General features: G+C 40.6%; 1 protein-coding gene across 3 annotated transcripts in view; it reads left to right on the top strand.

Annotated features, from left to right (window-relative positions):
- The window catches only part of GRM7 (glutamate metabotropic receptor 7), a 679,515-nt gene that overhangs the window by 393,521 nt on the left and 262,341 nt on the right, over positions 1–23,653 (top strand). For all 3 annotated transcript variants that reach the window (XM_019504702.1, XM_019504701.1, XM_019504700.1), the window contains exon 5: positions 19,324–19,464. In XM_019504702.1, coding sequence (XP_019360247.1) covers positions 19,324–19,464 — 141 coding nt within the window. The remainder of the gene's footprint in view (positions 1–19,323; positions 19,465–23,653) is intronic.

Below are 23,653 nucleotides of genomic sequence, written 5' to 3'. Positions count from 1 at the left end.
GGGGGGGGTGTGGCAAAACAGCACACACAATGTAAAACCAAACCCATAATTGGCGTACCATACAAGTAACGTGGTCTTATCATTGAGAGGTGTCTGTTGTAGTGTTTTACCGTAGTTTATTACATTTCAGATATTTATAAGTTAACTAATTTATCTGCTAATTTCCTGCATCTTATTGTTAATTAAAGCAGTTCACCATGACAAGGCCAAATACAAAGTTTAATAATAGACTGAGACAACTCTGATCTGTGAAATTAAACTTGTTGCACTAACAGAAGTCCATAAATCTAAACCACACCTGAACTCTTCCATTAGCGTCTCCTCAGAATTTAAATTAAGTTTTTAGCTATGGCAATTATTTAAAATGCTAGTGTGTCAATCCCCAAGGAGAGAGTACTTGTCTCGAGTATTGCCACTTGAAATTTTGGGAAGCCACACAGATGTTCATCTACTCATTATGGAAATAATGTAGTTAGTTAATGTGTTGGTGTGAGGAGAGGTGCATACAAATTATCCTACAACTTGAGGGCCATTTAAAATTTCCGTATACTGATAGTGCTTTATTCATCAGGAATAAACCCATTTCTGATTGGGCCTGTTCCGCTGAATATCTGAGCACCTTGAATCACTCTCCCCAAGTTTGCTTATGTGCCTAACTTTTGTGAAGGCTAGATCATCCTTGGCTCCCCCAGGCCTCCTTTTACAGACATCACGCTTTTGCCAAGGATTGCTAAATGAGATTTGCTTTGGAACATTTACACTGACTTTTCACCACCTGGAAGGATTACTGCTCAACCATTTAGTAATGAGCCCTTCTTGTAGAGATTCAAAAGCATGCCAGTTTAGGAAACTGGAAGACAAATAAAACAAATTCTGCTCTCTTACAAGTCTTCTGATGTTATTGTTTCAGTTAGTGCTAGTAGAGTAACTGCAGAGAAAATTTGAACCAAGAATTGGGAGCAGTACTTATTCAACAGTGCACAGGTCTCTAGCCTACTACATCCAGGCATAACCAGATTGAGAGGCAGGGCATTAACGATGGAAAGGAAAGCCAAATGGAAATAGAAAATGCAAAATTTCTAACAGCAAGGATGATCAGGAACAACTTACCAGGGCATGCAGTAGAAATTTTACCTCTTGAAGTCTTTAAATCAAAATGGGATGTCTTTCTAGTCTGTAAATCAAAATTGGGTGTCTTTTTAGTCTTTAAATCAAATGTGGATGTCTTTCCAAAAGATGCAGTATATTTCAGTTGCAAGTAACTGGGCCCTGTGAAGAAGTTAACGGATGAAATTCTGTGGCATGTATGGTGCAAATCAGTTGAACAGTACCTTTTGGCATAAAAAAAAAATCTGTAATTTTCTTTAGGTTTTTTTCTGTTTGGTTGGTTCCATACCACTTGCCTGATTTCTTGTATTCTACAGCAATTTGTAGTTCAGTATGATTAATGGTCAATGTATATAATATGAATGAAAACTGGAACTCTATAATAGCACCAGCCGTGTAAGCTGCGTAGTGACAGAGGAAAAACAGTTCTGTTGTGTTCTTCCTCTTTTTGTTACAGTGTGGTTAGATGCCGTTTTCAAAACCCTGATATAATTAAAAAGAAAATCCATTTTTTAAAATTCAAGGAGGGATTTATTTTCCCTACAAGTCTATTTTAAGGGAGGTGGTCAAGCAAATCAACCAAGATCTTGTCATTATCTCAGGAGAATTTGAAAGTAAGATTGATAGTGGATTCAGCAGCATCAAGAAGAGTGAGAATTTACTTCCCTGTGTAGCTACATCCAGTTGCACAAAATCCAATCACTTCATAAATTGCCTCTGTTGTATCTGCTCATATATTAGCTCTGACTTATTGCAGTTCTCAATACCCACTGGCTCATCCACTGCACGGACAAAATCTTTAATTGGTATTTCATGCAAGAAAAGGAGGCACAATATTAAAGACCAGTTTGAAAGAGAATTTTTTACCTAGACATAAGGATCTAGGGTTAAGCACCACTATGTGAACAGTTAAAAAATCCTTTCTATCTCTCTGTGTGTTTGTGTACATAATTGTATGCATATTTACATACATATGTACATAAAATACACAAAAATATTCACACACTCTATAATGGTTACTGTTGACATGGTAACACTTCAGCTACATATTAGAGCAAGCGCGAAGGAGAGAAAGAGAGATCACTACATATTCAAAGCATGCAAATTCAGAAATGTTTTAGAAGTGAATTATAATGAGGCCTAGACTGTGGCCAGAAAATATCTCACCAAGGGGAGGGCAGAAGGTGAAAACAGCTAGCTAGCAAAGATGAAGAGTATGAAACTGGTGCTGGCTGGCAACTGTAGGAGACATTTGCTTCTCTGACTTGCTCCATTGGGAGGTGTTGCAATGGGATGCGCCTAGCTGACACAACTGCCCACTGAGTTTATTGTTGTCAGTTAGTAATATTTGATTGAATCTATCAAAGCCATGCATCTGTTAGTCTGTATATTTACCTTTATGAAGATTATTATTTCCCTATGGTTTCAAAATCACAGCCTAAATCTGAGAATTTGTCACAGTGCAATAGAAAGGTTTCTCATGTGGCACGAGTCTGTTTCTGAATAATCCTTTGTACCCTCATGACTAAATTACAGTGTCTATAGCCTGTTAGCCCTTACTTTCTTTCCATAACTTTCAACAGAACCCTTTTGTATGCAGTTATCTCTCTTAACCTCAGCTATTCCTTTGCTGCAATGCTGGGACTTGTGACTGCTGCATTTCTTCTCTTTGATATACTACTCTAACCAACAAACCCATTTAGGTTGACTTAGTGTATTAATTGATTACCTTAGCTGTTGATCATATTTGAATTTGGGTTACTGCATTTTATTGGATAAAAGGAACTCACCATTTAAATGTTTGCCTAAATTATGTGTAAGGATGTTAGAGTTCAAAGGTAGTTTCCTCTAATTTGGGGGGAGTGCTGTGAACATTTTACCTCTGCTGATAACAAAGGAAGGAAAACTTTTACCCACTCGAGGAATTGGGAATCTATTTCTGCCCTTATCGCCCCACATTGTTCATGATGCACAGGCCATCCATGAGAGGTTTGCTTTGATTCCAAGATAAGGAACTGCCAGAAACAGCACACTGCTACATAAAAAGGAGCGGGGTTAAACAAGGAGCTTCAGACAGGAAAGCAGTGCCTGTAGGAAGATGACAACCAACTTCTGTTACTACAGAAGGAAAGCAACAAGTGAAATCTGCATGTCTCGCCTCTAGCTTTATTCCTCATTGCTTTGCTGTGAGGACCAATATTGAAACATATTAGATCATTTCAAGGAGATTCAATACCGAAATGCAGAAAGGAAAGGAAATAGCACACCAGGCACTGACCTAGTATGCCAAAGGCAGATTTTTACTGATGGCTAAGTCAAGGCAAAGGAGAGTTCCCTATGGCCAGGGTACCAGGCAAGAAAGATGTGGCAAGGAACTGGGGGAGTAGTTGTTGGGGGAGGTTCGTCTCCCACATATGTAACTGAAAGTTAGATTTCACCATATTCAGGCAATAAATGCTGTTAGGACAATGCTGGGCACCCATCAGCAAGACATTTTCATGGACTGTGAACTCCACAGTTTTCTGGGGAAGAAGGACTTCATCTTACCATTGTTCCTGCTTTGTTGATGCCTTGAAGGCCTGAGTTTTCTCCATAACCTTTAATTTTACAGGGAAAATGTCTTCTTTCTGAACAATATGACCTCCTAGCGGGGATTATGTCCAAGTCTGGTATCATTCCAGGAAGAGAAGATTGAATATAGAAGGGGCTGTTAGTGAGACTGTCAGCTCTTTGGAACAAGAACTGACTTTTTACTATAAATGTGCATCGTGCCTTTTACAGTAAAAGCTCAATCTCTGGGATGTCTAGCTGCTGCTATAGTATTAAGTATAGAAGTAGTAATAATACATTCAGATTTACTTGCTAGGCCTTGCATCAAACTGATGGTCAAGACACTTTAGGCGCCACTTATTTGAGGATCATAAAATGGAGAATAATGAAGAGTAATATAGCAGCAGATTATGTAACCTTTTTACTGCAGGAGTGTCTAGACTCCAACTAGGTCGAGACCTCATTGTGATAGCTGCTGTACAACCATGAAAAAAATGATGATAATGGTACTTCTCCAATTTATAGCTATTCCCAGAATAGAGTGGCCTGATAATTTAATATCTGTGATTTGCCCCAAGCACCAGAATCTTCTGTATATGGTCTCACTGCTCTATATAAAAAACATGTCAATTATGTGACACAAATAAGAATATCTTTCTTTCATTTTCCATTGACATGTCTATATTTTTATTTCTTTATTTTACAGTTTTAAAGCATTTTTATGACACAATGCTAGAAAGTTATTAAAATCACTCCATAGAAGTCTCTTTTTTTTTTTTATTGGGCAAGGAGGTCAAAGAGTCTCTATAAAGTATCTTAATAGTTCCATAAAAATATGTAGTGTACTGCTTAGACAAGGTAATACAAATGAGAGATGGGGGGGAACTGATCTCTTTAGTCATTCCACATTAAAATGTTCATCCCAAAGTTAAAGTTATTAAATAAAACCACTTTGACTTGAGCAATCAGAGAACTATTTGAGAGAAGTTGTGTCCAACTCACCTGATGTCAAGTAGCTGAAGTAATTAATGACTTAGCTGATCCTTAGCTTTGCATGTGTAACTAAAGTTTGTGTTTTGATTGATCTCCATTGCTATAAAAACATCTAGTTACTTCGAACAGAGCAGAGGTGAAATAAGAGAACAAGGGAAAAAGCAGCATTTGAAATTGGGTCAATACGTTATATTCAGACACAAACGGCATTGCCTGAAGATGAAAACACTTTAGGCACAAAAGAAATAAAGTAGGTCAACAATTTTGTTTTTAAATTAGACCTGATTATTGCCTGCTTTATATAACAACTGTCTCTAACAGAATGCCCCATAAGTTGTGATTGACTCATAAAAAACAAAATGCGTGGTAGTGTAGATCAACAATATGTTGAGTAATATGTGATGTAGAACTTTTAAATTAAAAAATCTGGCTGGTTTGCCTCAGTGATTTCACTGCAGCGTAGATCCCCACAGCCAGCCTGCATTTTAAAACGAGAGCATTACCAGTGGCTAGATAACATGCCAGAATCTCAACTGATGTAAATTCATGGAGCTCCAATTAACTCAATGAAGTCATCTGAGTATCTGGCCCAGCATTTTATCTCCACATTAGAAAAAAATGTTATGAGATGTATTCACTCCCCCCTGCCCACAACCCTGTCTCTTATTTGCCACTCTTTCCATCTGAGAAGAGGCCTGAAGCCATCAGGGGTGCTGTTGAGCCACAGTAGTGGGACAGACAAAGAGCAGCAGTTCAGCAGAGCATTCCTGGCTTATGTAACGTGTTATCCATTTTTCTTATCTGCAGGCTGTACTTTTCTTACCAGCATGTGCTTGACATGTTCCCCATGATAAATGCCTCATCTGTGAACCTTTCACTTTTCTCCATAATACAACTGACCATGGAAATCTATATCCTTAGTCTTGATGCTTAGTTTATCCTTTAAAGCACGTTTAATTCCCTCAGCCTTCTCTGCCAAGGAGGCAGAACATTATGCTCTGAGGCAGAAAATAGGCAAAATAGAACATCAGATGGAAGAGAGACATAAGATTAATGTTACAGATAAATCATTGGAGGTCTTTTTAATGCTAAAAAACACAAGTCATCAGGCCTTATTTTCCTGTGCAGTATTTGGCTATTGTAGAGATTAGCACTCCTGATGTTTTTTTTCAGGATCCCATCACCATCTGTCTTTCCTCCCTAGTGAATCCCATACTTTAATCCTATGGGAAAATGACAAATAGCCGTGTCCACAGTTGCAAAGGGGTCTTTAGCATTGTGTTAATTTTCCAAAAGAAAGTTCTTGGAGGGTAGAAGGGCAAGTACTTCCTGGTGTTCTTCATTTTAATATTGCAACAACCCTTTTCATTAGTGTTAAAAGCTGGGGGGGGGAAATACCTATGTGGGGGATATGAAGAAGATGGGAAAGAAAGTCAACCAAAATGCAAATGCATATTAGTCACCATTTTTAGAAAGTGATACAGTTTCTCCATGGTTTCATTCCCAGGCTTTTAGCTGCATGTGGCGTGTGGGAGTGCCCTGATGCCAGAATGTGAAAATATTTTAAAAGCAAGTGGGGAGTCAGAAATGCTAGTGATTTACAGCCTTGGAGATTAAAGGATCTTTTTTATCCAGAAGGCGGGCACAGTGTAACATGGGGTACTGGTGCATACACCTCCACAAAAATACCTCATGCCTGTTCAGATTAATCTGTTCCTTAGACTTATACTTGCTGCTCTGCTGAAACTGTTGGCCAGGATAGCAGCTAATTGCATCAAAACAGCACCACAGTATGATTTGTCTACATGAACCAGAATAAAACTAGATAATGAGCCCAGTCCATCCTCTTGTACATAGTATGTCATGTTAGCAGTATCAGGTGTTAATCATGTACCTCTGTGGTCTTATTGCTCTGATTTTATGACATTCACAGCATAGTCCTCAGTGCAGTTTGAATTTAAGGGTCACAGTCAAATAGACGCATAGATACTGAAAGGGCAAAATATATAATTTTTTAAATATTTTAAACAAAAACTCTTAACCCTCTGGCTACAACAACATTCATCCACAGTGTGCTAGCCTAAAGGTGTCTGCTAAAAGTTTTCCAATAAATCTGAAGTCTGATATAAAGGCCACTTCAAGTCAGTGGCAAGACTCCCTCGATACCAGTGGTCCCTGGATCAGGCCTGAGTGAGTAGAAGAAAACTAATTCAGTCCAGTGCTTTTGTTGTAAGTGGGGTGCTTTGGGATATCAAAGAAAGTAAATAATTAAAATAAAAGTGGAGCAAGGGGAAGGGGGCTTGGAAGCACTTATTTTTTTTTCCAAATCGTCTCAAGGATTTAAAATCACTGAAAAAGAATGCCAAGTCCCATTCACTTTCAATGGCCATGTCTACACGTTCATTAATGCACAGTAGTCACTGTGCATTTAATTTAGTACTTAATTAAGTACTAACTAAATGTGCAGTAACTACAGTTACTGAACAATAGTGCTGGCTCACAGATTTTTTGTTACTGCGCAGTAGCCTAATAACACCACACAGTAGCTAATTAGCACAGTTTTTGACCGGCACACTGCTGTGCAGTGTTATTAAGCTACCGAGCAGTAAGTGTCTCGTGTAGACAAGCCCAGTGAGACATAATTTCCGAAGTGCCTAAGCAACTTTGAAAACTGAATGTCCATTAAGAACCTACTAAAAGTATTTGCAAGATTAGATGAAAATGTTTTTTGTCTCTCTTGGCGGGGCTGGTCTGTCCTCCTATATCTCACCAGTGACCTAGCATCTCATCTTTTTATTCTTTCTTTATCTGCTTTTCTCTGTGTACTTAACTACATTAGTAACACTGGTGGAGAATAAATGAGCCTATTAGATAATACCATCTATTTATCTGTAAAAATAACCACTTAACAAAATCATAAGCATATAATGTAGATAGGAGATTTATTTTCATTTGTAAAATTCCATAAAATTTGGAATAAAGAATAGGTTTTCCAGGAATAATTAATTTTCTTAAGTGTAGTATATAGATCATATTCATGCATTATTATAACATGCCACCTACCTATAATAGAAAGCCATGTCAATTGGCAGGAACTCTTTTTAATGCATTACACGCTTCAGCAGCCTATTTTACACCATCAGTTTCATACACCATACATTTCATAAGTTCCTGCTGCTCCGCCATGCTATCCCACAACCTGTGCCTGGGACTCTCATTTCAGTTTTTGCCAGCTGGCGGAGACTGGCCTCCAAAATCCAGGCCTGTCCCAGCTAATCTAGGATGTAGTCTCCCTGCTGATACAGAACCAATAAGGTATGTTAGACTCTCATAGTGTGTCCTCAACATATACTTATTCCAAGCATACCTATGAGTTGCTATGAATGTCCCAAGAGCATTGGGAGAATGTCAAGCAAGTAAATTGTCCCTAGTGTTCATTGGAAAATTATTTTTGCTCCTTGAGCTGATCTATAATTTGCTGTCTCATCAAACAGGCTTGGTATCCACATGGAGGTCCAAGTTCTACAGCATCAAGGCTAGGGTTCCTTGCAGTTTTTTAAACATCACAAGATTGTATGTCTTTTTCTGTGAGGGTTCAAATTGCTCAATCTCAAGGATGTTGAGTCTTGACATTGCTAACTTGTAGGCTTTGCTTGATCTTTCCCTATCTTCAGGTATTTTAATTATTCTAATTAAAATACCTGAAGATAGGGAGAGAGCCCAAGAGTGACAAACATTGCTGCTCAGTTATATCATGGTACCATCTAAAGGGCCAACCATTCAGGGAATCACAGTTACTCAACAAGATCACATGAAATGAAATCTTGCAGGTTATCGTACATTCTTAGGGCCTTGTTACATGGGAATTTTGGGCAGCTTCTGGAGCTCTTAACCCCTGGATTGTCTGCATGTTAACACCTTAAAGTGGTTTTAAACACCCATTATGCAGAACAAAGTTACACCAGTCCCGGGCAGGATTATCTCTGATCCATACTGCCTGGGTCCTGTTACATTAAAGTGTGGCCACTCCTCACAGATGTGATGCCCAAATTGAAGTTCTCCAGTATCCCAGGATCTCTGACTCCCTGACTAGACCAGGGATAGAAACCTGTCCTGGTTCACCAGCCCTTTACGTCTGGGACAGACATTGCATAAACCGGTTTGACCCAAATCAGTTAAACCTGGTTGAATGTAGTATCAGACTCATCTCAAACCAATTTCAGCCATTTTCAAACTGGTTTATGTGCACTGAACATCTGTTCTGTTACAAGTTTAAACCAGTTTCTGATCACTTAAGCCGGCCTATGTGTAATGTCTGTCCCTAGCCCTAGTGGCAACTCACAGCTATAGCTCCTAGCCCTGCCCCTAGTCGCAAATCACAGCTGTGCAGGTTGGGGACAGTGAGGGACAGTCAAAAAAGGAGGTTTCTAGACTAAGTGTGTGACTGCTTCAAAATCCAAGCTAGCACTAATGCTGATCAACATTTGTGCAGCATACAGCATAAGGTGCAATAAGGCCTTTATATGAATCCCACATAGTAGCATAGTTACATGACTTAGGGTTCAAAATATAATAATACTGAGGAAATGGAAACACTGTACTGCTGAAGCAGCTGACTCTATTTGAGGTTAATCATGAGAATTTCAATATGATTTCTAGTAGTTAGAGCCTTTCCCATTATAGTTCGTGTATATTTAGCAACTACTTAAGAGGAAAGCAAACATTGTTTTTATTCATTAGCCATACATACAGTATAAAGTTTGGAAATAGTAAAAATAATACACAAACAAGATTGCTAAAGTGTTTGTGTTCCCTGTTAATTGAATTGTATCTTTTGCCCCTAGATGCATACAATTTGCTTTGAAGTACAGTTAGTTCAATTACCCTTCCCAAAATAACTGTGTGAAAGAAAATTAAATAGTACAGGCTGAGGGCTGCCATATTATAGCAAACCTCTAAGGGGGGGAGTGTGGTAAGAACTGCATATTAAAACCTGCCAATGTAATTCAAACAACAGTTTATGGGAAAGCAAAATAAACTGCAAATTTTAGGAGAAGCTAGTGTTAGTTCTGAGCCAGTGGTTCTCCACCACTGTGCTGCAGCATCCTAGGGGTCCTTTTAAAGGTGCTGTGGGGTACCCCCCAGTATTAGCACTATATAAACACCTACAACCAATTAGTCGCATCTTAAGTTGTTACCCATCTGTACGTTAATGCAATGAATGGCATGATAAAACTGTGAATAGCCTAAATGTCATTGCGCAAAAAATGTGTAATAACTTTATGGGTGGTTCCTGTCACAACATTAACTGAACACGTGGCCAAACTGGCCAAGTGAGCCCAGTCAACTGATGGGGGCTCTCAACTACTGGGGTGCGTGCACCATGCATCTCCAAGGTGAGGAGCCATCAGCTGATCCAGGCTCCCAACCTTGGGGGCTGTGAGCCGTGGTAGCTTGCTACTTGCTGGTACAGGGAGAGCCTGGGATCATGATTCTGGTCTCCTCCTGTACTGGCAATAAGGGGTGAGGGGATTCAATGCTAGGTATCATGCATCATATCCCATGGCACCTTTACTTGCACATCTGGCGGGGGTCTAAGTTTCTTGCAGCACAAGAGCTGTTCTACTGTTTTTCTGTACACAAGAAATGAGTGAAAGCTAAGAGCTGGCATTTTCTAAGATGGGCCTTCAGTCTAAAAAGTTTCAGGCACACAGGTGTAAACAAACCGGTCCAGATCTATATCTAGTATAAATTGGAGTAGCTCAACTAAAATTAATAAAACTTTCCTATTTTGCACCAGAAGAGAATACAGTCAATGTGTAATTCTGATTTTACTGCATCATGCATTGGGCTAAACTTTTACAAATGTGTCAAAATTTCATTGGAAAATTATTTCAAAACCAACTCTTTTGGTGTAAAGTCTTAATTTGATACATTATGCCTAGAAAATGTCTCGGTTAACTAATGGTTTGCAGATCATTTGAAAACAGTGTTTGCCTGTATTCCCTATTGAAATGATACTGACCCTTAGAAAATCTAGTATAACTCATGTCTTTCTCTGTGTCAGTTGGAGGACATGTTGACTATACCACAAGCTTTGTAACTGTTCCCAGAGAGGCAAGGAGGATGCAAGAATTCATACATGGCAAGGAAAGGGCTGGCCTCACTTCTTTCTCACTTAATGCTCTGCCTGTGGTTAGAGGGGGCAGAGAGGGTCAGCAGTGTTTCACTAACAGGAGTGAAGAGGCTCTCCATCAATCCGTTCTTCTGGAAGGAACATTGTGTAAGTCCAAGCGCCTTTCCCTCTTGTCTTCATTGCTGCATCCAGCTCCTCTCTTGTATCCTAGAAGCTCACGGTCTTACCTTGCAGTACACTCATCTTACTCACTCGTCATTCTGACTGTATCACTCCTTGTGTTTTAATCACTCTTTCTTCCCTATTTTCCACTGCAAAAAGTCCAGTGCTCTGGTTCTGTCCTACGAAAACTTTTACATACCTGTTCCTCCCAGCACTTCCCTTCCTGGATTGCATGTACCTTCTACTTTACATTAGTACATTCTGTCACTTTTCTGCTCCTCTACAAGCATGTGGGAACTTTACACACTGGGCAAATCTACACAAGACACAACTATGCAGTGGTTACTGCACATTTATTTAGTACTTGTTTATACTACGTACTAAATAAATGCACAGTAACCACTTAATGTTAAATACGTAGTACTTGTTTATACTTGTACTTCCTTTTGGAAGTACAAAAGCATGGCTCACTAACTGCCTGTACTGCACCATGTTGCACTACTTCACTGTAGCAGCACACTGAAACAGGGGAGCATGCTGCTATGGTGAAGTAGCTGCCGATTATGTGTAGACTCATGTGACCGCTACATTGCTGTAATGTTGATCTAGTGTGTCGCTACGGCAACGTACGGTGACATGTAGGTGTACCCACAGAGTAGCCATTATATGCTGAAAAATGTATCACCCTTGTATACTACATTCAACTTCAGATCAAATCAAAAGCCTTTATTGGCAGGGGAGATCTGTACAAGTGTTATCAGTGGGTAAACGTCAGTCATAGTGAGTGCCTGTCTGGAGGTGGAACAATACATCAAGAATCCATCCTGGCTATGACTTTCAAAAATAAGTGACTGTGTTTTCATCTCATCATTTATTGCATGGTACTTTCCATATCTGTGTTGTTAGCAGGGTGCAAGATCCTACATGTATTAAAGCAATACTCTCTCTGTCAACTTTCTTCTATAGTTATGCATTTTTCCCCTTGCTTTTGAATGGAAAATCTATTACTTATAGAACCTGATGCAAACCCATTTAAATATTTTCTCTAAATCAGCATTGAATCTTCAGATTCGGATTCAGCCAAATTGAATCAGGGACACCAATCCAAATCAACTAATCGAATCACTGTCCCCGATTTGGGCTGAATCCGAATCCATTTTGCACACCACTATTGATCACTCTAATAAGCTTTGGATCATACCTGGATACCATCATTCCATACTTTGGAAGGCTTTTTTATCTACTCTTTCCTGTCCTTGTCTGTGGAGAAGAATACACTGCTCTACATTTTTATATCTTCTTTCTCAATAGGTATGTATTCATTCAGTGAACTTTCTCTTTCCTGTTTTTCTTTCTGTGGTTTTTAATCACTGATTCTAACCATTAAATATATATATGTTTTGTATATTTTCCTGTTTCAAATAGTCTAGGAGCATGAAGTACCTGTTAACAGATACTGTGATTCTAGATTTGTATTTTTCCAGGGGTTATTATATTTTCCTTTCAGATGTCCATCTCGGAGAATGAGTACTGTTTGATTTTTTTTTTTTTTTTTTTTTTTTTTTTTTTTTTTTTTTTTTTTTTTTTCAGCGGGATTATTTGCTGAACTATTTTGGAAGTAAAAATTCTTAAATCTTGAGGAGTTGTTGCTATGTAGGACTGTTTTATGTTGTCTTGTTTCAGTTTTTATCTCTCCTTTGCTACATGGTGTAGGAAATGTAATATGTGGATGTTGCTTGAAATATTCCCTTGCACTTTTTCTTTGCTGATAAATGAGAGGAATTGTTTAAGTTCTTTCCAAGTGCCATAGATTGAAGAATTCCTGTGTGAGTGAAGTGTTTGATTGCAAAACAGCAGGTGTAAAATTTCTATTGGTTTCTTGTCTCATTTGTTAGCTGGCAGTTCACAGTTACAGTTTGGTCCCCAATTTCACTATTGTGGCATACAAGGGGTTTGATTATACTGTCAAATAATTATAGGAAGGGCCTAGCTGAAAGGCTGTAGATATCCAGCAGCTTTTTATGGCACAGAACCCTGGTAGTACTTTTTCTTTAGTGTTTTTATAGCTATCCTGAAGCATCCCTGATGCATTTATTGTGAGACAGAAGTCTATGCAGTTTATGGTGTGGTCTGCTTTTATGCCTGCCAAATGAAAGTTGATTTTTTTTTTTTTTTGGCTTGTTCTGGAAGTTCACTGTGTTGCTTTTTTCCTAAACTGATTCATAGGGGCCCATATGCTGCACTGTGTCTAAAGGGTAATATCCCTGGGAGCAGAGTTGTTTAGTGGTAGATCCAGGATTGAGAAAGTGATTAATATTGCCGCTAGGTCAATGATACACAAATCTAGGATAGGACGGAGAATTCATCTCTCACTCTCAATCCTTTTTGTTGTTTGAAAACATCCATTTGCTCATTCGCTAATGTTATCCTAGTGTGGTAACTTAGTTCTGCTGTGTTTTGCCTCTGACTCCCTTTTGTAGTGGAGGGTGCTAGGTAAAACCAGTTTTGCATAGGCATTTTATAATTAGAAATGATAGCTACTACCTCAAGATTGTCTTTATCTCTTTCCCATGGCATACTTATTTACTGTACCTGGCAACTGCAAAACCAAAAGTAAACTTGGTTTCACGTGGTTTGTAGGGAAGTTGTAGCACATACAACAACTTGCTACTCCCCTCTAGCCACTGGAGTCTTGCAGTGCCAGCACCAGCCGTGAACCCACAGCAAGAGGGAGAACTTGAACTCTCAGATTTGTCTCTCCAGCTCAGCTGCACTAACGCTTGTCAGTATGCCTCCCAGAGTATGACACATTTTTCAAGCCACTTCATTAGCAATGCTCTGCTTTTGTTGGGCCACAGATTAGCATAACTGGAATACATGAACAATGTATTTAATAAAAGGATAAAATATCTACTCTAGCCTGAGTCAAAATATTGACTACACTCCTGGCAGGAGAGATTAAAATATTGACTTTCCAGTTCATTTTTCATAAACAAAAACTATGGTTTTCCTTCATAAAGGTTAAGTGTCTGCAATTACTGGGGCAGGTTAAGAAAGAATACAACCCCCGCCCCCACCTGTTGTTAAGACATGCTTATTATGAAGAGCCTGGACCTTCCACCTTGCCTTGTGCTATTTTTTACAAAGTAAGACTTACCAGTGAGAGTGCTAACTATTCACAGTGTTTCTAACATCTTTCATTCCAAAGATTTTTGAGTTATCTCTGTAGATTGAGAACGGCATTAAATGGGGTCTGAATCCCAATGCCAGCTTTGCAGTGGACTCATGTTATCTTAAGTATTGTTAGAGCCAGACGTATTGCTGGGTGACCAGCTGTTCCATATTTAACAGGAGAGCTCCAGATTTAGGAGCTAAGGCCCAGAGTCCCCAAAGAGTTCCTGAAACTGGACTTTTGTCCAAAATTTAAAACATTGGTCCTGACCTGATCAACTGACTCCAAATATCCCCAGAGTGCCAGTTGTCTGATGCAGCATTATGCTACCAAGCAGCGTGTGGACATAGATATACTGCTCCTGCTTGGGGGAGAGCCTGTGTTCGTGAGTTCTTCACCCAGCATTGAAAATCAGCTCACGGGCAAAAAAGCAACACCATGCAGCAGTTAAGGAGCAACCCAAAATGAAACTGGAGGATTACCTAAGCTGGAAGTGGTCTGGCATATAGGTAGTTAGAAGCCTGGGGTTTGCATATTGTGTGAAAGGCGTTAGCTCCACTCTCAAGAGTCCTGCCTTGCACACTACTGCTTGGTACTGGCATAGAAGGAAGAATGCCACTCACTGAGCCACTATATCCTACCGTTCATCTAGCATAATGTTCTCCCTTCCAAGTACTGATCCTGTGCTACCCTGCTTAGTGTGAGGTCTAAATGGATCTATAGCTACAGGTAGTAAAGGAACAGCACTGAAGCAGTAGAAACAGTGACTGCTTTTTGTGATGATCCCGTTGTTCTGATACCATTAGGGTATGTGCATGTGGGTATTTGAAAAAGGGAATTCCTATAAGCAAGTGAGCATTTGCACTACAGCCTATTTTTCATTAATACTTGCAAGGAGATCAGAATATATCGATCTTATTAAGCCTTTCATTTTTGGTTAACATCTCTCTAATAGGTTATCTGTTGGCTACAGAAAGGGTGATGGGGAGGCTTGTACTATGTGCATGCTGTTTTATTTGCCCCATACAATCTGTTTCCTTACCAAACAAACAAGCAAAAAATGAGCTGGGGGGGACCAGAGCTAAAATGAAGATATAGACTGAAGCAAGATATCATTCACAGGCCAGCCACTGCGTGCCCGAGGCACACCGCACCACTGCACTTGGCAGGAGTGTTTTAATCCTGTAATGCATGACTTGTCTTGAGAGGGAAGTGATCACAGCTAGACCTTGCTCTCTCACACTACATGAAGTCCCGTTAGTATCTGTCATTGTAGTATCACCCAAGATGAGTATTTGCCAATCTTTTGGCCCACTTGACAATCTATTTTTTTTTGTTTTTTGGTAGCTTGTTTTGGTTTTTATCCAGTGACTATCTTGGCTGTGGCTGTTATTGGTGTTACTGTTACTATTATTTTCATACCACTCTCTCTTGTGAGCTTTATTTGTTACTCAAGTAAAGGTCAGATATCTGACATCAGACCAATATTTGGTTGTACATGTATCGATTTGCAAAAGATTTCTGCTGGCTTTGAAGGTGTCATCTCAAGTCTGGGGAAAAATATTTTTTTGGAACCTTCAATTCAGTTCAGCCTAAGAAAGGGGTCATGCCCAATGATCAAAAAGGCTGGGTTATCCATCTCTCGGTGGTCTGAAAATTTTCTGGATGCAGAATTGGATCCTACTAGGTTTAGAGCGATCTTTTTTTCAGTGCAAAACTGTCCCTTAGTCTGGCCTGAGTAAAATCTATTAAAGGGTGTCAACTGTATGGACATAATCAAAATTGTTAAAGGGCATTTGCCCTATATTAAGAATAGCATAAATGTGTTCCCAAGATCATGCTTACAAAATAAACCTTGGCTTTCATTTTGCTTGAAAAATGGAGGGTTTCAATTTAATTTAAAACCTACAAGGACGATGCCAGAAATGAAGCAAGCAAAATTAAACAATCAAAATCCTGTGCATTCATTTTGGCATTTTAAACCCCAGTGCTAAGTGATTATATCATTCTGAAGATCCTTAACAGGAGGAAACAATGATCTGCCTTGGCTTACTTAGCTAGCTCATGAAAACTCCAAGGTATTTTTGTATGGTAATTCTTGCATAGAGTTTCCCACTATAGGGGGAGCTTAGTAGGGTATGTCAGTACCCCAGATGCTTTTTCTAGCCCACAGGAATTGTATAGTATGAATGCTGGCATATAGCTCTGGGCACAAAGAGGAAGCTTTGATTTGTTGTTCCATGCTATGAGTTCTTAGTCTGTATGATCTGCAAGAACCAAAAATAGTAAACCCGTGGGTAGACTATATGTGTGATCAGGGAAATGCACAAAGCTAGGAGATGATAGAGCAGAATAAGGATGAAGCAAACTCTACACTCTCCTATGTTAGATCCCTTCCCTCATCTTCTTTTATCTCTATCTTACCAAGTAATGGCTTAGTTGTATGCCTGATTGAAATCAATCAAATGACTTCATCAACTGAAGCAGAAGATGGAATGGCCCTTACATGGAGTTTTAAGACAGGGGTCATATATATACTCAAAGGCTAGGGACAGAAATTACATATTAACCACTATAAGTGATTGGAAATTGCTTCAAATCTGTAACACAACAGAAGTTCGGTGCACATAAACCGCTTTCAAAATGGCTAAAACCAGTTTAAGATAAACTTGGATGGATGCAATATCAGACTTAATTGATTTAGGTTAAATTGGTTTATTGAATTTCTGTCCCAGATCCCCTTCAGATTCAAGTTAACTCATAGTCCCTCAGCATCCCAGGATGCTTTGTGCCTCCCCCTGCAACCCTCCCCCCTCTCACAGGATGGGCAGACTAGCCTTGGCCCAAGCAGTCTGCTCCAGCTGAGCAGGGAGGCGTGCTCTAGTGTCCCCCAGCTTGTGTCCTGGGCCACTGCAGGCAAGTGGGGCATTTCCAGAATCAAAAGCAAATGTCTGTTCATTTGCGTATTGGTTCAGTCTACTCAGCTTAGACTAACCTGTGAATATTGAATCTATTCAGCCTCAGGCTTTTTGGCTGTCTGTACTTAGCTTAAGAGATTTCTACACGTTTAGTATCCATAACTGGGGTCAGACTTTAAAAGAGCTCTGCTGCCACTGAGGAACATCAGTAAAACCACATGTCCAACAGCGTTTAGCATTTGATCAGGTGGGCTTTTTGGAAAACTGGTGCCAATTGTTAGAATTGAAACTTTCCAAAAGTTTAGCTCCCCAGAACTGAGCAGTCATACACCCTTTACTATGGCACATGCTGTTCAGGTTCCTATTTTTATTGTCTTCTGCTTTCTCCAGGGTTGCATGGGCAAGGGTTTAATTACAAGACAGCAAACTTAACTCTTTACCGTCAGAATATTATACAAGTACCAACCTCAGCAAAAGGCTTCTTATGAATTCTTGCTTACTACCTCAGTAGTAAAAACAAAGAGCTCATCTACACATGCACTTTAATGCATATTAGCCTATTTTAATGCTCATTAAAGCATCACTAAAATGTGCTTTTTGGCTAGTGCACATTAAGCATAATTTAAAAAACATGCTTTTTAGTTAATGCAAATTAAGACAAGCTAATGCACATTTTCTTAGTACCTCACATTGAAGGTACTAGATTTAATGCACATTAACTAAAGCTCATTAATGCACGTGTAGATGCTCCTAAAGTAAAAATCATAGGAAAATGTTACTTCGGCATGCACAGCATTACTGATTCAAAACATTGGGAAAAAAATAATCAATTTATCTCTGCAGTGCCTGCAGAGGTGCACCATGTGCAGCCAGAGCTGGGAGTCCCATAGCTGATGGCACTTTCTGTCCTGGCAGAGCCCCATAGCTGTGGACTCCACCCTAGAAGCTGTGGTATGCTGTCAGGATGGAGAGTCCTTCCAGCTGCAGGACTCTTTGTCCCAGCAGCCACAGGACACTGCCATAGCTGTGACCTGGGTCAGCTATGAGACTTACAGCTGTGGGAGCTTGCTACTTGCTGATGCAGGGGGAGTATGAGATGGTAATCCCAGGCTCCCCCGGTACCAGCAATAAAGCATGGTAGGAGTTGATGCTGGATCTTGCAATCACAACTACTGCCATGCACATGTGCCACAGCAGGAGGCATGATTGTGTGAATAGTGCATCAGATCCTATCATGCCTTTTCCTGAATATCTACAGGGGTCCTCTGAGTCTTTTTTTTTTTGTTTGTCCTTCCCATATAATCACATGCCTCCAGAAACTGTGACTTTACAGAGACACATAAAAATGATCATAAAGTTGCAGGACTCATTATAGACTCACGATAAAGTTGCAGGATCTGTCAATACTGCATGAATATTCAGTAAGAATTTGCATTTCCTCATGGTCAGAGCAGACAAAAGTTAAAATATCAGGGCTTTTGAAGCCTTTGGCAAGCGGCCACAGAGTTTTTATTTCATTTTATTTTATTTTATTTTGTTGAATCAATTCCTCTGCTAATAAAATAGTGTTGTATGCAGGTTGCCTGAGGAAGGCTGTTTTGCTTTTATAGGCCAGAACATTGTCTGTGGCTAGATTTTTCTCTCAATCCAATAACAAACAGGGTCACAAACAGAACCTTTACTTTTTCACATTAGGAGGTATAATGCAAGAGTCAAGTAAGCAGAGGTGATTTACAGCTACTTCTCAAATGTTTTTCTCTTCATATTGACCAAAATGGGTATCAAGCAAATGAAGAGGAACTATGTAATAAGAAAACATGCTTTCCTCAGGACAGAATAACTTATATAGACAGTGGACAATGGATGAAAAATGAATGAGAGTAAAACCACATCCTTTAGAGGGCTGGCAAGGTTAATTATAAAATTACAGTTCCATTGATTTTACTCAAATAACTAAATCAAGGTCAAGTCCTACCCAAACCTAGCACACCATTGGGCTAGTGTGGTTAAGGCATGCCCACTTCCATAGCCAATAGAGCATATGAGAATGATGAGGCTAATACCATGTCTTATAGCATGCGGCAGAGTAATTGAGTTGTAAAATGTAGGTAACAATAAAAGGCGTGTCACTAATGTCCTTTTTCCCTGGTAGTCTGTCTTTGATAGGTTGTAGACATGTGCTGTGCATTCAATAAAATGTAAGCAACATATTTGTTTTTCAGGTTGTGTTAGTACTGGTAAAAGCAGTGCCAGATTTCACCCTTCTACTTGTCTTCCTTTTTTAGGGTTTGATACGTATTTTACCTCACGTACACTGGAGAACAACAGAAGGAATGTGTGGTTTGCAGAATATTGGGAGGAGAACTTCAATTGCAAGTTAACAATCAGTGGGTCAAAAAAAGAAGACACAGATCGTAAATGCACAGGTAATTGTATTCACTTCACCCTTCTCATGCTACCGTACGTGGCTTGCATTGAAATGTCTGCATAGCTGACGCAAGGAAGCTTGGTTGGAAACAGATTGAAAAAATAAATTGAATTTTAGTAGTTGTAGAGAAAATGGAAAAGGAGCATAAGCCTTGCAGGACAAAAGAAATAGATGGAGAGAGGCAAAAAAGCATTCTTTTCTATCTTTTTTTTTTTCTGTCAGTCCATTCAGCCATAATTGGCATTTGCCAATGATTCCAGGGATACAGAAGAGGTCACCTTGTTTTGAATATTTGGGTAGTGGGTTTTTATTTATGTGTTTCTAGGTAAAAAGTTGCGTAAGACCGAATATTGATTTCTGTCATGAAGCTATGAAATATAAAGTAGCCTTCCGCTATATTAAAACATTTGGACCATGTATGCACTGTATAGCAATGATTCAGAATATTTTGGATAGTGATATTACAGTCTGTATCTCTGTTTGAACTTACCTTTTGATGAAACATATCTGTAGAAAATATGATGCTACAGAACAATATGTTCTAATCTTAGGACAAGTAAAATATCATCCAAAATGTTATTCTAGTAAATGTAATTTAACAGAAAGACAAGTCATTTTTTCAGCCTCAGCACTTCAATACAGGAAGCCCTGACCTACAGCCTTTCTGGCTTAAATTTATGCCATCTCCACTGGTCCTCTGGATCACCTGTGACTATATCTCTTTTCTTCTTACTATCACCCAATGTTGGTCCTGATCTATTTAACATATACTCAAAGTCTAATGGTTTCCAGTAGGTTCTCTTCATGCTGAAATTCAGTTTTATGGTATTCTTTCTGGTCAGATGCCAGCATAATACTGGTAGTAATGTAGGAATATAGGACAGGAAGGAGCTGTCCAGTCCCTTGCATTTGCAGGCAGCTATTGACTCAGTGATTCCTAAAGATCACCACTTCAAATGCTCATTTACAACTACAAGGCACGAAGCCAGTGGACATCAGGAACACACAACAACATGCCATGCCTCTGAGCAGGGTAAACAAGACCACTGCCAACTCCAAATCCTTACCGGTCTGACCTATGGGAAAAAATCCTTTCTGACACTAGATGTGATCAGACTGAGCAGAACAACCAAAACCTCTAGGCCAGGGGTGCTTATCCCCTGGCCCATGGGTGAGATCCAGGCCACAGAGCCATGTCATCTGACACATAGCTCCCCAAAGGACTTGAAATTTGGTGGCAGGAAAGCAATGGTAGCATTAATTGCTGCTTCCCTGCTGCCAAATTTACAGAACGCTGGGGAGTCCCACAGGCCAGATCACATGATCTTGCTCCCTAGATTGTGCTAGTGTGTGGCAGGTCCAGCCACAATGGGTCAGGCCAGCATGTAGGGTCAGATCTAGCATGCTAGATTGCATCTGTGGACCAACCCCATGCCATCAGCCTAGCATAGAATCACCCCACAGGCCAACCCTGTGCCACTCAGCCAGCTCTTGGGAATGGAAGGTTGGGTACCACTGCCCTAGTTGGCTGTCTGTAATGTCCCAATCAACTCCAAAGTCTTAACTATAGCCAGTGGCATTATCCATTCTTAATGCCCAAAATGGTGGGGGAGCGGTTTGGAAGAGCCCATTCCCAGTTGCCACCATCTCAGTTAAGTGATTTTGGACAGCCATTTCCAACTACATCCAAAAACAGGGCATCTTTAAATTTGTGTATAATCAGCCACATTTTTAAGGTAAAATGATAAAGGACACCAGAATGTATCTGCTAATGTCTGGTTGCAAGTGGTTGACTGTGGACTCATGCTGCAAAAAATTAGCCTTAAAAACCGTTCTTTCGATTTACTCCAACTATAGCCACTTTATTTTTTAGGTGGCCCATAAGCTTAGGAGGACAACTATCCACCTGATATATAGTGATGCAGTTAATTGGATTATGGAATATTTTTCCTTAAGAAACATACAAATGAAAATCCATTCTTGGATTCTCTCATCCAACAATACTATTTGTTTGAAAATTAATAAATGATCTTTAAAGTAACTTACAGAGCATTCATCAACTGCATCGTAACTTTGATAACCCGATCGTGCTTTTATTGTAATATATGCAACAGGGAAAGTGTGATTTTTGTTTTTCTTCTTCAGACAACACTTGCTGATATAAAGTGGTATGTTGACCCTCCCCAGCAAGCAGGAATTCAGAATGAATATTTTTTTTTCATGTATAGCAGGGCTCTCCAACTTCTAAGTCCCCAGGGGCCACAAGCCATATAGGCTGCATCAGGCAAGCCATGGGCCACTGGCCCATACAGACACTCTTTTCCCCCACCCTTTCCCAAACTGTTTCATGCACCCACATGGTCATCCACCCCAATTCTGCTCCACTTTTTTCTCCCCTCCCAGGCACACACACCCTATCCCAACACTACACCACAGAGAAATGATGTACTAGTCAACACTCCCATGGCCCAGAATCACCCTCAGCTCCCTGCACTGTGCTTCACTGCCCCCACCCTCTGAGATAGAGGCAGGAAGTGGCAGCCGGAGAAACAAGGGGGGGACTCCATCTGCTGCAGCTGGAGAGAGTGATGGAGGAGCGGTCAGGTTAGAATCTGGGTGCTGCAATTTAAGCCCTTGCAGGCTGTAGCTGGTCCATGGGCCACCAGTTGCAGAGCCCTGATGTATATCATGTCCTGTTGAAGTGTTACAGTATGGCTAGCTACTGTACTTAATAGCGTATGCTGATCTCAGACATCCTTAAGTGCAGAGCTACAAGGAGCAGGTGGTGTATGGGAAGCGGCATTAAATTGTCTTGCTTTTCTTTAGGCTTGTATGACTCTTGCAGTCACATTGGACTGAATAATACAGTCTCATGAAGTGCTGTGTGGCAGTGAAATGTTAGCCTATAACCAGCGAGAAAGAAGGAAATCGAGTAGTTAAGGTCATAGCATGGGATTTAGGAGGCCTAGATTCAGTGCTCTGCTCTTCTGCATCCTGGATAAATGCCCCAACCCTTGATCTACTGGGTAAAAGTAGGATACCACCATTCTCTCATCTTCTGGTAGTGTATTGTACAGTGTCCGTCCTGTTAGACAGGTAACGAGAATGCTGAATAGATTGAACTCTGCAGTCTGTACAGGTAGACCAGGTGGAAGAAGGCCCTAAAAGGGCTCAGGCATAAGATAAGCAACAAGCTGCTTAGTATTGTCAAGAGTGAGGTGCCTCAGTGAATGCTTCAAGTCAGAACACTCAGTCCCTCAGGAACTTTTGTGTCAGGAGTGCTTACAGGTTTAAGGATTAAGCAAGAAGGGGTTTTGAGGTTCTATATTTTGGACTATGGCACCTTAGTTACTAAAGCGACTAAGTCCTGTCTAAGTCCTTTTGCAGAACCCTTAGCATCTCTGTTAGAGGTACACCAATACAACAGTCTGATATCAGATCGGTACCTATATAAAGAAAATTGTCTATTTTGGAAATTGGCCTGATGTGGCCAATAATTTGGCTGATAAATGGCCCGTGCATGTGTGTAGTTGCAGCACAACATGTAGGCAGTGAGGAGCACAGCCAGCAGCTTGGAGAGCTGCGTGTGGCTGGTAAGTCTGGTACGGTGGAAGGGGAAGGGAGTGAAGGGGCATAGGGGTGCAGATCAAGGCCCCTGTGGTGAGGGTGGGAATGGAGCTAGGGCTGGGGAAGACACTGTCCAGCCAGGGAAGGGGGGGCTCATGTGGGATGGGGCAGCGGCTCATCTGGGGGGTGTGGGAAGAGGGGGTGGCTCCCACCCTTGTGTGCTGCTCATCCGGGAGCCACTTATCCAGTGGCTTGTCTGGAGGCTCCCACTGCTGCTCCTGCCACTCATCCAGGAGGGCATAAGGGGAATGTGTGCCCCTCAATCAGGGTGGCGTGGGCTGGGCCAGGTTACACTCGGGATGCATGACGGCAGTGCTAGGGAGGGGAGGTTGAAGGGGCTATGGCGAATTTTGGGGTGGCTGGTACCCTCCCTTCCCCCCCCACGTTGCCTGCTCCCAGCACTGCCATCACCCATCCTGAGTGTAGCCCCAATCCCAGCCTGCCCTGTCCCTCCCTGTGCAGATCCAGGGGCATACCCCCCCATGCTCTCTTGGAGTGCACGCAGTGGCAGGAGCTTCCCCCCTCCGTCATGCCCACTGGACAAGCCATGTCTCTGTCCC

This window comes from Gavialis gangeticus, unplaced genomic scaffold (genome assembly GCF_001723915.1).
Source record: "Gavialis gangeticus isolate Ggan-Ray unplaced genomic scaffold, GavGan_comp1, whole genome shotgun sequence".
Classification (NCBI taxonomy): domain Eukaryota; kingdom Metazoa; phylum Chordata; order Crocodylia; family Gavialidae; genus Gavialis; species Gavialis gangeticus.
The sequence above is the reverse complement of the archived record's forward strand: the minus strand, read 5'-3'. Positions and strand labels throughout refer to the sequence as shown.